At 42.2% G+C, this 13870-nt stretch overlaps 1 protein-coding gene across 20 annotated transcripts in view; it reads left to right on the top strand.

The window, feature by feature from the left end:
* CACNA1C (calcium voltage-gated channel subunit alpha1 C) overlaps positions 1-13870 on the top strand; it is a 444106-nt gene that overhangs the window by 373361 nt on the left and 56875 nt on the right. For 9 of the 20 annotated variants that reach the window (XM_026841170.1, XM_026841173.1, XM_026841172.1 and 6 more), the window contains 2 exons: positions 12492-12575; positions 13188-13271. In XM_026841170.1, coding sequence (XP_026696971.1) covers positions 12492-12575; positions 13188-13271 — 168 coding nt within the window. The remainder of the gene's footprint in view (positions 1-12491; positions 12576-13187; positions 13272-13870) is intronic. The other 11 variants (XM_026841183.1, XM_026841181.1, XM_026841178.1 and 8 more) reach the window with 2 other exon arrangements.

Here is a 13870-nt window from a genome sequence, read left to right as displayed (position 1 = left end):
ATATCTTCTTAAACCTGCAAAATGACTCATCTGGTTTTGTTCTTTTTTTACTACTCCATTTCTTGTACATTTATGCCTATAAACAGATCTTTGAGCAGTCTCTCCTAAAGTCACACTGGCTGCTTCATACAACTTGCACTCTTCTTTCTCACCATAATATGCCATTCCTTCATCAGGATAGAGGCTTCAGCATTTTCACAACTGAAATTTATGTCCAATCTATCCCCTTGCACCACAGAAACAAGGTTGGTAATGGTTTTTGTACTTCTTCATTCTAGTACCTCTAGATACTTGTATAGCTTAGGATGCTGCCCCAGCATCATTCATCAGAGTGTATTATTTCTCCAGCTTATACAGAGAAAGCAAAGTAAATGCTTTGAATGCACTGATAGAGAAATGTCAGGAAAACTGGTTACTGTTGAGTGGTCTTTCTCTCAGTGCAGAAAAACGCTTCAGGTCCATCCAACAGACATAGGAATCATATTCAGTTAAACATCACGTGGTCTGGGATGAAGTGTATAAATTAGTAGTTTAGGTTGTGTAAAAGTATACATGAGCCCATGGTGCAAGCAGCTGCCTCCCTCTCATGGAGTTTGGCCACAGAATTCTGCTTGTCTAATGGCTCTTAGTTTGCATATTTTCGCTGCTGGTTTTGGCAGGTTCTTAACCTAAATAGTCATCTAATTGTTTCCTCTCCTCAGCTTTCCTTTGTTGTTTTGGAGGGGCAGCATCTAGATATGGAGTATTTGCTGACTGAGTCATCTACCCAGTGCAGTAGAAAGAGCAGTCTCCAACCACCACCCTGCCCTTGGTTTTAACAAGTGTTTTAAAAGGCAAAAGAAGCGGTCAGAAAGCTAATATGTTTCAGGATCTGTGAGTGGGCAAAAAATATACCTTATTCAACACAAAAGAAGAACGTGCTCTGCGTGATGTTGAGTGTCGTGGTTTGAGCCCAAAGGGCAAATAAGCACCATGCAGCTGTTCACTCACCCCATCGCCCCCAGCGCTGAGAAGGAGAAAATGAAGAAAAAGTCTCAGGTATTGAGATAAGGACAAAAAGTGGTGGCCCAATAATTATGGTCACGAGCATAAGACAGACTCATTAGGGGAAGAAAAAAACCTCCATCACTTTAATTCAAACACTAACAAAAACAGCACTTAATAGACAGAGTAGGACAGTGAGGAGTGTTACCACATCTTAAAAACACATCTCCCCACCCCTCCCTTCTTCCTGGGCTCAGTTTTGTTCCCAGTGTCTCTACCTCCTTCCTCCAGCAGTGCAGGGGCAGGGAATAGGGGGGTTTCAGTCAGTCTGCCGCTTCTTCCTTCTTGGCGAGGGGGGAAGCACTCCTCTGAATTATTCTACTGCTCCATGTGATTCCCCTCTCATGACAGACATTCCTCCACAAACTTTCTCTGTCATGAGTACTTCCCGTGAGCTGCAGCCATTCCTGGGCTGCTCCAGCATGGGTCACTCGCACACGTTGCAGTCCTCCCAGTGCCAAACTACAACAATGGGGCTGCTTCTTCCCATGGAGACCCAGCCTTCTTCAGGTGTGGCCACCTGCTCCGGTGTGGGGTCCTCCACAGACCACGGGCGAATCTCTGCTCCACCTGTGACCTCTGTGGTGTAGGGAGTGGCCCTGCCATCTCACCAAGGGATACAGGGGGGCTCTCTGCGCTGGTTCACTTCCCCCCCTTCCTCCTCCTTCCACTGACCGTGGTATTCACATAGGTGTTCTTCTTCTAGCTCCTCCTCACAAGTCCCAACCCCATCTCAGATTCCCCTTCTTAAATACATTATCACAGAAGTGCAGCCACCACCTCTAGTTGGCTTGGTCTTGGCCAGACACGGGTCTGACTTTAAGCCAGGGGACCTTTGGAGAAGCTTCTTGCAGGGGCCACCACTCTAGGCCCCTCCTCTGCTACCAAAAACCCCACCACACAAACCCAGCACATTCGGTAAGAAATATGAGCATGGAAAGAACTAGGAATAGTCAGGTAACAGAGTGTGTGAACTGAAGAAAGTGATAGAACTAAACAAACAGAAAGAACCACATCTGTGAGGAAAAGAGAGAGAAACCAAACCTGGAGGGGATGAAAAGCCATACACAGATAATGGACAGTGGGAACAGACAGAGTATCCTTTAAGGCAGAAAGAAAAAAAATAAACCAAAGACCCTGAAAGAGGAAAGTGTTACTAGAATGGAGAAAAAAATGATTGGAGAAAAAATGATGCAAGGAAAATAAAAACAGAAGCATAGCTGAAAGGAAAATATGGAAAGGGATTTTTAGAAAATTAAAAACTGAATTAAAACCCATAGTTTTTAAGCTACTGAACATCTTTTTTGCTTCTACATTTTATTGAATCTCCCTGGCAGACATCCCAGGTCTCCATGTTCAAACACATCAGTATCTCAGCCACAGAGCCTCCCTGTGTACTTTCTAATCAGAATAACTTACAATAACCATTGGGTGAAATATATTTCCCTACTTCTGTCGATTAATCTCAGCCCTGTTGAAAAATGCATCAGCATGTTACTCCAGAAATGCTTTCCTTTTTCAACATAAATTTTTTCCTGGGTGAAGTCTGAACATGTTATATATTCCTCTAGATCTCCTGTACAGCTGGTAGCCCAGCTGGAATTAACTCAGCTGCTCCAACAAGCCCAGCAGCCATATGACCAGAATCCCTGACATCTCTGTAGTGCATGACCAGACACTGCAGTGTATGTGTGCAGTTAGTCTGAAGCTCTCAAGGAATTTCTGAATCAGGCTCAAGAGTTTTAGAAACACTCTAGAAAACCCCCATTTACTCACTCCTCTGCTTTCTGTTTACAACAATTACCCGTCTGCCAGGAGTTTCATGTATTTTACATAGCATACATATCATGTGGAGATTTGACCATATGGTCTTTCATGTCCACAGATCTAGGAGGAAGAATGAGTCTCTTTTCTAAACCCTTTCTGAAAAAGTAAATACTAAGAGTAGCGTATGTCAGAGCAGCATGTTCAGGTGACTTTGATATGAAGAAATACTTGGGATAATTATTCTGGACATGGATGATCAGGTCATCCCAGCCCTTTATACCCATCAGTGGGTTGGAACAGAGAGTCATCAGACAGACTTGCTCCTGGATGCTCCTTGCCTGACAGAATTTCTATCTGCCAGTATGTCCAGGAGAAAGAGAAGAAAGGCTAAGAAAGTAACTGAGCCTCTTGTAGCACGTTCTGTGCCACAGCACTCCCACAGCAGCTCAGCGTTGAGACTTTCTCACAGAACATGGATGGGCATCCCACTAGCCAAGGGCCAAAACAGCTTCTTTTGTTATTCCAGGTCTTCAATCAAAACTACTCAGGAGTCTGTGCTGCCAACATATTACAGGGCAGTGACATTGAAAGAAAGAGGAACCACATCCTGGTGTTTTACAGTGCAGGACCATCAAGTTAAACAGTACACTGTTGTAAATACAGAGTTTCAGACAACAAATCTTCCAGTTAGCACAGAGGAAGAAAATTTGCAAAAGAACTCTCAAGGATGAAGTTGATTTAGCAATAGTTTCTGCAAACGGGGAGTTAGCAAGCAAATAACTGCCTCCTCTCTCATGTGAAAGTACAGGGAATACTCTGATACTTCTAGATTTCATTGAGTTCCTCACCAGTTCCTGAGCATGTGTGGGAGAGGAAGTCTGGCCATTCCCAGCACTTTGAAGGAGAAGAAAGTAGTGCCAGACTAAAGTTCTTCTATTGTTCATATGCTTATATTCTGAGACGGCATAGGCATGACTCCACCTAAACAAGTCATGCAGTGTGAAAAACATTTAGTAGGTGAATGTAAAAGAAGAAACTTGACGGATGATGTGAAATGGAATTTCTCAATGGAAATCCTAGCTCATACCTCTAGTTGAATCTGGGTCAGGAAACATCAGTATCTTTCTTCTGAATGCTGGTTAACATCCTGTATGAAGTATACTGGTCTCTTTCCCATTTCCCTGTGGAAAATACACGCTGAAGAAAGGCATGAGCAGAGTGGATCTCAATTGGTTTCTTTGTTGGTCCCCCAAAAAATGAAATGAACAGAACTAACTTCCCTCTTCATGCAAAAAACTTGTCCTTTCATGTTGCGATGAAAGCAATTAGTGAGGGACAAAAAGGCTGTTTGATCTGCTGCTTCCCATGTTGCATTTGTTGTTTAAATGTAGGATGTTCTCATTCCTGGAGGACCAGGCCAGTTTTCTGCACCCAAATAGATCCTCTAATTACTATATAGAATGTGTGAAATTTCTAACAGTGATCAGCCAGAGCTATGCAATCATCTAGCTTTCTGAAGGATCAGTGGAGAATTCAGGAGGCAAAAAAACCTGTTAAAAAAGCTGTGTAAGAGCTTCAGTGAGAGAGGACCTTTTCCTTCACAGCAAAAGTACCCAGAAAATTTGCATATTGCTGCAACATTGTGACAGATTTATTTTCAATCTGGCACTTGCGGGTTTTAATGTCATTATAAATGATCAAAAGTAACGATATGACTGCACAATGCAACAGTGTGGGAAGTACTGTATTAGCTATTACACTTAATTATTTAATACAGAAAATTATTCACACACTGTTAAAAGCCCAGTGGGATGGGGAACTGGGGTCTCATTCACAACAGCATTGACAGCATCATCAGCAGCAGCATGTAAAGGGAACAGTTCCAGGAAAAAGTGACTTGCTCTCACTCTCAGAAGAAAAATCCTAACCCTCTATCACATCATGTGAAGTTGTTTAAAAGAGTCAAAAGTTCTCACAGATGTGAATCTTCTCTTCACATAACAATGATACCAGATAATAGACTGTGATACAGCCCCTGTTAAGAACTGTTAATCATGTTAGGAAATTAATTTCTGCTGCCAAATGGTCACCTGGCTGAGGTCTGAGAGTGTTGATTTCTCTTCTCTAGCATGCATCTAGCTTTTGTAGGACCTTGGAAACTTTAGTTTTCTACATTTCTGCTTCCGTAAGCATAAAATGAGAGTAACCATCATCTCTTGGAAAGTTATGATTGATGGATTACACTAAAGTAAGCATTATTTTATTAACTACTCTAATCCATATAAAATCAAGCCTTTTCTGAAAAATTGAGATAACTGACAAAAAAAAAAAAAAACCTGTTCAAAAACCTATTGCTCATACCTACTGACTTGTTTCTAGAAGAATGTGCCTTCCTTCCAGTGAGTATCCACTGTCCATGCAGCAAGCAGATCAGAGCAGTCCATAGCCTTTTCCCATGGTGCATATGAAGACAGGGAAGCCCATATTCAGAATGCTTCTTCATCCATTACTTACCATGTCTTATCTTGCCACAACAGTAAGTGGCTCTTCTCTCTGATAGATATGCCACTTCTGTTCTTATAGTTTGACTTTTACTACTTTTGAATCATTCTTCTCTGGGCTTGGATGTCAGTCTGACTGTAGAAGACAGACTGTCTTAAAGAGCAAAGCCCATCCTTTTGCTTTTTTTCATAGGACTGTTTCATATTGCTGGTTTTGTTTATTGCTTTCAAAATTACTTGTTGGCTTTCATCCAGACCTGCTTTTTTCTAGACCTTGCAAAGTCTTTGAGCATTTACAGCTTCTTTCTAATGGAATTTGACAGCAAAACTCTCACAGAATGCATTTTGTGATAAATGATCTGTTTAGACATAGCAAGGCATCACAATCACTTTTCAGTCTTTCCAGTAAGACTGGTGTTGGTTTTGTTTCTCTTTGCTGAGAACAAGTCTGGCTTCTGACTGCAGGGCAGTAATTGTTAAATGATCGCTATGTAATTACTAAAGGACCCAACTCCTCACAGAGTATCATTGTAACAACATACCTGTAGGAAAGTCAAGATTGTTTATCTTATTTTTCTAGGTGGACAGCAGAACTTATAAGAGAGCTTTCTGTTACTCTGCCCCCATTTTCATGCATTTATAACAAGGAGGCCTTAGGCATTACTGTTCTGAGGCATTACTCACCCTCCCTTCAAAGACAGTATTCCAGGCTAAAAATTACACCAGGGTCAGCTAGTTGAATCATCCAGTTTCAGCATGTTTTACTGTTATCATTTCCTGAGGCCTTCTCAGCATGTTGCCTTGAAAATACAGTCTTTGTCACCTCTAAAAGATGATTCCATAATAAATGTTTCCTTATTGCCTTTGCCATGCTTCTTTCCCAGTCTTTGGAGGACCTGAGTCCATAACATTGCACTTCAAGCCTTCCACATGGCTGAGTGCTTGTGTGTACTACTAGCCACTTTGTAGTAAATGAAATATGGGAAGAAGTAAGACAAATGTACCAATGTGTAGGGAGGCATGTAGGGGAATATGGGATCATCTAGAAAATACAATACTGGTGGAATGAACTGGGTTGCAAGATCTGGAAATGAGAATTCTCAGTTCAAATAAAATGTATGATAAAGACTTTTCTAGGCATGTCCCCCTGATAGTGTCAATTATCAGTAGGTATGGAGAGCATAAAAAGGGTCTGCTGTGATGCCAGAAATTATATAGTTCCAGTCTCCATAAATGTTTGTCAAATGGTGGTTTGGGGATCTTGATTCAGGCAGTGGGGTTTTTTGGTCTTTTTCTTGTGATGGAGATCTTGGCCCACTAGAAGCACCCGTGAGACCTGTAGTTTGCTTTAGGACCTACAGGCTCTCAAAAAATAATCAGTTACTTTCAACCAGTAACAAGGTACCCCAGTTTTATACCAGTGACCTGGAAATAAGCATTTGGGTCTTTTTCCAGATCACAGAGCCATTCAAGTCCTCCAACTCCTTTGTTTCTGTCAAGCAGAATGTTCAGTATGTCCAGGCAGGCCCTCAGACCCCACAGGACACCTGTCTGATTTCACTGGTGTTCTCATTGTGAGAGAGAGCATGTAAGAGTGAGAGAGGGTAAAGCAAAACATCAAAGTTATTGAGCACCTGTCTTGGTCTACAAGTTGGTCTTGTTTTCTTATGGACTAAGAAGAGAGAGGTAGGAAGCTTCTTCAGAACTGACCAGACCTTTGGAATAGTCTGGGGAGCTGAAAAGCTCCTCTCCTCACTCCCTGTCTGCGGAAAGATTTGATGGAGTACAGGAGGGCCTTGTGCAATTCCCTGCAGCAGTGACTCATTACAGTGACTGGTAGGTGAACTGCAGGGAATCTGTGTCTCAGAATTAATCCATCAATGGATGAGAGCTGATAGATAGTATGCAAATAGATGCTGTTTTCCTACACCCTGTCAGGAGTTCCAAGCAGCTGCATCCTCCGCTTTATTCCTTCTCCATTAGGTTTTGCTAATTTCCCTGATTGCTGTTATGGCTAAGTGGTATCTTAGCATAACAGAGTTTGCATCTGACACAGATCTCAATTTGGTGTTGGGAGCTATTGTAGCATTGTAAAACTGTTCAAGAAACATGCAAATCACTCAAATCTGCTGTGAGAAGGTATGCCAGGAGTCACAGTACTGTGTAAATGTCATTTGATTCGATACTGTTTTCCAATGAAATTATCGCTTCTGCAAAAAATACTTTTAGGGGAAGCCTCTTTTACTGAAGTCTGAGAACTGACTCTCACAGTTCCAAATAGCCTGCAGCATTTTCAGAAATGAATTCACATACTAAGCAACTATCAGCCAAACCAGCAGTTCATCTCATTTTGCAAATCCTCAGCAAAGTCTGCTTTGGTGCCCTTTACAATCAACAGGATATTTTGATAAGAAATCACACTGAGTATCAGGGTATCAGCTCTCCTTCCTATATACTCTAACTGATTAAGACTTATGCTTCTTTTCATTGTTTTAACATGCAGGTTTATTTCAGAATAATGGTAGCAAGGTTCTTCGGTAGTTTGTTTTTCTTTTAGGCTGTGTAGTTATCTGTATGTCTTAGTTTCTCCTCCTTGATGCTTCATTTCTCTATTCATACATACATGCATGCATGCACGTTTTTCCCTTTTTTCCTATGAGATTGCACCATCTTCTTCCACTAGGGACCATCTGACCTACACTCAGATCCCACCCAGTGAATAGCCTTGACCTTTGCTGTGCTCTTCATCTTTAGAGACTTTGCTCCCAGAGGGGTTTGTTAACTTTTGCCAGCCACCTCGTTAGAGACGGAGATGGTAACTGCACATCAGTTAACTGCAACTGCACACCAGTTAACACACAAACGACCCTGCAGCTCCCACAGGGCTGGATGCTCAAAACCCAGCTGGTACCATGACTCAACAGCACCCTTCCCCTGAGGATTTCTGTGCTTCAGTGTAGATACATAGCTCTATGGCCACCACATGTTCTTATTATGGGCCCCAGGTGACTCTGAACTCAGACCTTCAGATAGACTCCTGTGGGCAGTTTTCCCTGCTGTTAGTGAAGCTTCCTAGATACTACATTTAGGATCTCATATTCACAAAAAGTAAAAGAAATGGTCTCTAGAGATTTCAATGATTCCATGAGGACCAAAACAAACCCTACCTAGAAACGATTGGCATACTCATTCTGAATGGTATGATGTCTGCTCCCTCCACACAAATGAGATTCCATTCCAGTCAGCTACTGCATATTTATGCTCAACCTTTCATTAACTTATTGATCATGTGATGATACACTATCCTTTGCTACTTTTGGGGAAATGAAAAAATGGGAAAAAAATTTGCTCTAATGGTGGGGCTATTTCATGCTTCCTGAATATTCAGTCCAATCCTCCTGGTCTCTTTCTGTCCTCCTTTCTCCCCAAAAGCTTCATGGATCTCCAAAGACATCCCACAAGAGAGGGTGATTACTGTTTCCCAGTAGGCCACTGAGGCTGCCATTATGTGACATACAATTGTACAGCTAAATCAGGGTCAAGCTTCTCTCTTTAAGGGTAAAATATGGTATTGCACTCTAAATTCCTGTATTGCAAAAACAAACAGTGCCATCAATTCATTTCCAGTTAGTCCTCCACCCCCTTGGGAAAAGTATACAGAACTTTCTGGTGGGAAAAATAGTTTGTAAATACAACCTCTTTATTAGAGTGAAAGTTCTTCCTTCATTCAGCTTGTCTTTCGTTAGCCACCCTGGTACGTTCCAGTGAGAAAAGTGGCTTGAAGAGGTACTTAGAGGTTGCAAGAGGCAAGTCCCAAAGGGGTGTAATTCACTCTCAATATGTACCCATAACTCCTGACAAGATTATGAGATCTGATCCATAGCTAAGTAACCACATGGCCGTTCATAGGTAAATGTCTCTAAAGAGGGTGGCTTTTTAAGGAAGGAATCCATTACCTTGCACATAAATGAAGCATCTATGTTCTCTGTTTTCTTTGAGCTTTCTTGCTGTGAATAATATCTTCCTATTTTCATCCTTCTGTTTGAAACACAGAGGGAGCAGGTGAGGAGGAAAGGAAGGTTTTAAAATTCATGTGTTTTCTTGAATCAACACTGGCATATTGGATGTGGGGTTGAGTAAAACTGCATTCATATCCTTGGTTCCTCTCTATCACTCATCTAAGAGGTACAGGAGGAAAAGAGCTCTCTGAGTCCACCTTATAGCCACACAATAGCAGACTATGCTAATGCTCTTTCTGTGATCCCAGAGCAGACCAGCCCATGGCTTTCAAGCAAGGAGCTGGCTGGTGAGACTCAGGAGAGCATCCTGGGAGAAAGAACTCAGTGTAAATCTGGAGCAACACCACCAAAATTAGGAGAGTGACTCCAGATATGCTGTGGTGTCACACAGGTCCAAAGCAGCTATTTGTGATGGCAATGAAAAAGGGACCTTTTCTTTCCAGGCCTGAATCTCTTCTGAGATGTGCCAACTGTGTCAGTGCAGTGTAATTGCTTCCAGTGAGGTTGCTTTACTGCAGCTGGAAGCAAAATTTAATTCACTGGCTTCAGTGGTCATCTGAGGACAGGATTTGATGCTGCTTGTCCCCTGGGTTTTACACCAACAGCAAATGTTGTTTTGCCAGCAGCAATGGCTATTGGGCTCTATGTAAAAATTGCTCAGTAAAAAGAAATTGTGAATTTGGGTACACCAAAACAATTCTTTGCAGTATGATGCCAATCATAGTAAAAATAACCACCTAACCATCACCACAGATTTTAAAATAGTCATCATTTTCATGGGCAAAACCTGAACAACATGCTTTGTATCTTCACCCTGGCAGCTGCCCAGAAACAAACTCTGTTTTATTGGAGTTGTTTGGGTTCCTGCTGAAATCCTTAATAGTTCCTAAACTATGCAATTTGAGAAGGAAATGGAAGATAGCCATGCTATTGAATGCACATATTCATTTGGCATGTGAGCAGTGCCATTGCCTTCAGCAGGACTGTGCACATGAACAGGGGCAGGAGGATTGGGTCTGTTGTCTTCTACTTCATTCTCTTTGATTCTGCAAGTGTATTGTCTGCCAAGATCGCATCAGGCTGCAAAGGCACTTTTTGCAACTCTGTATGTTCTGTGCCTGTCCTTTATTTATTCACAATGCGTTTGCCTCTACAATTTAATCTGCTGTTCTCTCCCTCCCCTTTCTCTTGGTAAAGTCTAATTACAGTTTTATTCCAGGTCCATCTGGTTGCTAATGATGCCGGACATCACTGCTGAATTCATTCTAATATTTGTTGTGTATTTCCTAGGCTGGACGCTGAATAATAATATTCTCTGAATTTGCTTTTGCTCCTGTTTCCTTCCTCCCTGTTGTAGTTAATTGTGCAGTAATGTGTAGCCATGGGATGATTACTCCTTCCAGTGCAGATCTGCTAAGAGTTGCCTATTTTAGGCTGCAGAATAAAGGGGTTTTTTTGTGAGTTTTGAGGAGAAAATTTTAAAATCCACTCTACCAGCTCCCTTCACTGGTATGGAACCAGCTGGGCAGTGGCTTTCTCTGCTTCATTTATTTTTTTTTCCCCTTCCCAAAGCATAACGCAGTTTATAACTGTGAGTCTCAAAGCATCCTGAAGGCAGTGTTTTAGCATTTCGAAAGACACTTCTTGCCAGTGCTTGCTCCATGTGATGGTTACAGCCACAGTAATTTCAGGTTCCCAAGCCTGGCTTGTGCAGTGCCAGTGCTGGGATTATTTTTTTTTTTTCTTCCTTTTTGCTTTCTGCTACACTGCCTGGGAACACAGACTCACACTTTACCCATGACCTGACTCTCTGGCTAAGAATAGCAGTCACAGTGCAACTTGAGTTCAGTCTCACTGGAGACATGCTGCCGCTGGGAAACAGCGAGGTCAGATTAGCCCATGCTCACAAAACCAAACACATAAAAGGAGTATGGGGGATTTTGTATGTTCACCTCCTTTGAGAACAAGGGGAAGAAGTTGGCACAGGTGTTCCGTGAGCCAGGATAAGTTTTCTTTGATCATGACATTGACTAGTACAGGAAGTTTAGATACAGAAGCTCATCTTCTGGGCTGAACAGAACCTTTGCCAAAAGGGTCCTGTATCCTTACAGCCTAAGTCATTACAGTATCCTTACAGCCAGAAGTCATGCAGGATGGGGACAGTAAGCAGTGATGATTAGCATCTGAGCTCTGCTTAGAACAATGAGATGTTTGAGATAGCCCCTGAAGTGATTCTGCACAGCAAAGTGAAGGTATGAGTTCAGCACATGCTAGTGGATTTGCTATAGCTTGTCCTAGACAGCTAAGGTGACAGTGATGCTGTGGTACTATTTTTAGTATGAGTGAGCAACAGGTCTCACTCTGAGCACATGCTAAAGCCAACTTTGCTCTCATTCTTACCACTTCCTGGTGGGATGTGCTAGCACATGCTACATTCACACCTTCATTTTGTGGTGCAGACATGCTTTCAGAGTAACAGAAATACCAGTCCTGCTCTGTAGTTTTAAGACGGGATCTACAGCATTAGTAACAGAAACTGTTAGGCTAATGACTGTCATAATACTCACTATGGCAGGGTAAAGATAAAGGTGACAACCAGTGAGGTTTAAATAGCACATCCCCAGCTCAGCTGTGCCCTCTGCTCCATCGTGATGCAGCAGCCAGTCATTCCCAGTGCCAGCACAGAGCATTACGTGTGGAACATGGACTGGTGAATTGATATTCATGCTGGCAGAAGGGGAGCAATTTTTTGAGAGAACCATATGACACCATTCCTGTACTCTTCCCCCAGCCAAATCTAAGCCAAATGGGGAAGGGCATTGTGTTGCTAGGAATTGGAGATGTCTGGAGGACCTGGCCCTGCAAGCCCTACTCCTGTGAGCCGCCATGCTCAAAGTGACCTATGTGGCTTCCCTTTGCCCTCCCTGGCTCAGAGTCGGAGGGGAGGGGTGGGTGCCCTGGGATCATGTTAGCTGGATAGGGGCCGCTCACACAAGTCAGGGAACCCAGAACTGGGCTACAGCTTGAGACGCAATAAGTAGACTTCACAGGAAAGCCCCTTGATGTATCAGGGCAGTAATTCTAATGGTAATTTTGAACTGTTTTTGTCTGTCTAACATTCCTTTTTAATCCCCATCCTGCCTGCCCCTTCCTTATGTAGGGTTACTTTAGTGATCCTTGGAATGTTTTTGACTTCCTCATCGTAATTGGCAGCATTATAGACGTCATTCTCAGTGAAACTAATGTGAGTATTACTCTACCCTTCCCAGGATACCACCACCTCCTCCTCCTCTGCTGTTCCTTCTCTCTTTCTCTCTTTCTTTCTCTCTTTTTTTTTTCTGTTTTTTTTTCCTCTAGTCATGCTTTTATTGAACTTGCCGTCGTCCTTCTCCTTCTCCCAGGGAAAAAAAAAGGAGGGGGAAAATGCCTCCTTCTTTTTCACTTGTCATAGCTGGCCCCAAGGCTGTGACTGGTGAAAGCGCACAGTTTGGGGTGTGTGTGCTTTTTTTCCCTCCAAAAGGTAGACATGCTTGAGTGTAACTTTCTGACTAACCAGGCTTTTGTTGATACCCTCCATCATGTGAAACGTTACAGAGGTTTGAGCAACCAATACTGTAGAGTGGTAAGAGACTATTTAATATGCCCACGTAACCTCTTTCTTTTCTTATTTTTTTCCTCTTCTCTCCCTCTTTCATGCTATTGTTTTGGTTTTTTTTTTTAATTTTATTTTACTTTTTACTTTTTTTCCCTCTTTTCTCCCTTTCCCTCTCTCTCTCCCTCCTCTTTCTCTCTCTCTCATTCTTTCTTTCTCTTCCTTTCTCTCTCTCTCTTTCCTTGGCTTCTCTGCCACATGCAGCACTATTTCTGTGATGCATGGAATACATTTGACGCCTTGATTGTTGTGGGTAGCATTGTTGATATAGCAATCACCGAGGTGAACGTAAGTAGCTGGCGTCTGTCCATGATTGTGCCTGCTCTAACACTCATTTGTCTTTCCCGGGTTCTTTGTTTTTATTCCTCCCCTTCCTCCTTTCTTTTGAGTTTGTTTTCAGAGCATTTTTTTAGTTTTGAAGCTCTCTCTTTTTTTACTTTTTGTTTGGTTTGTTTTCTTTTTATTCTGTTTTAATTTTTGGAACAACTTAAAGGACTTTTTGACTGTTGCATCATTTTCTTCCCTTCATAATCCGCCTGGCATGAATTAAACTGTATAGCAGGAAAAGTGATGGGAAATGTGGAGTGTAAGTGCAAAAGCTATTTGTGCCATGGAAAGCTGTTAGAATAGTCCCAGGCCAGCACTTTGGTCTACCCAGTGTTATGCTTCGCTTCTCATGGCAGTTCAATACTCTCCACCCCACAGAGATCTGAAGGTCAGTTCTTTCGAGGTGGAACTGTGGGAACCAAACCAGGAATCCTCCCTGTGTCTCCTCACCCAGGATTCCTCCAAAAGAAATAAAGACCAAATCATCTCTGTTTAGAGGAACCTGCTCCTAATGTTCAGTTTCTAATTTGAAAAAAAAAAAAAAAAAAAAAAAAAAAAAG

The sequence above is a fragment of the Athene cunicularia genome (assembly GCF_003259725.1).
Source record: "Athene cunicularia isolate RWA chromosome 1 unlocalized genomic scaffold, athCun1 chr1_part2, whole genome shotgun sequence".
NCBI classification, from domain to species: Eukaryota; Metazoa; Chordata; class Aves; order Strigiformes; family Strigidae; genus Athene; species Athene cunicularia.
Note: the sequence above shows the minus strand (reverse complement) of the source record. Positions and strands in the feature narration are given on the sequence as shown.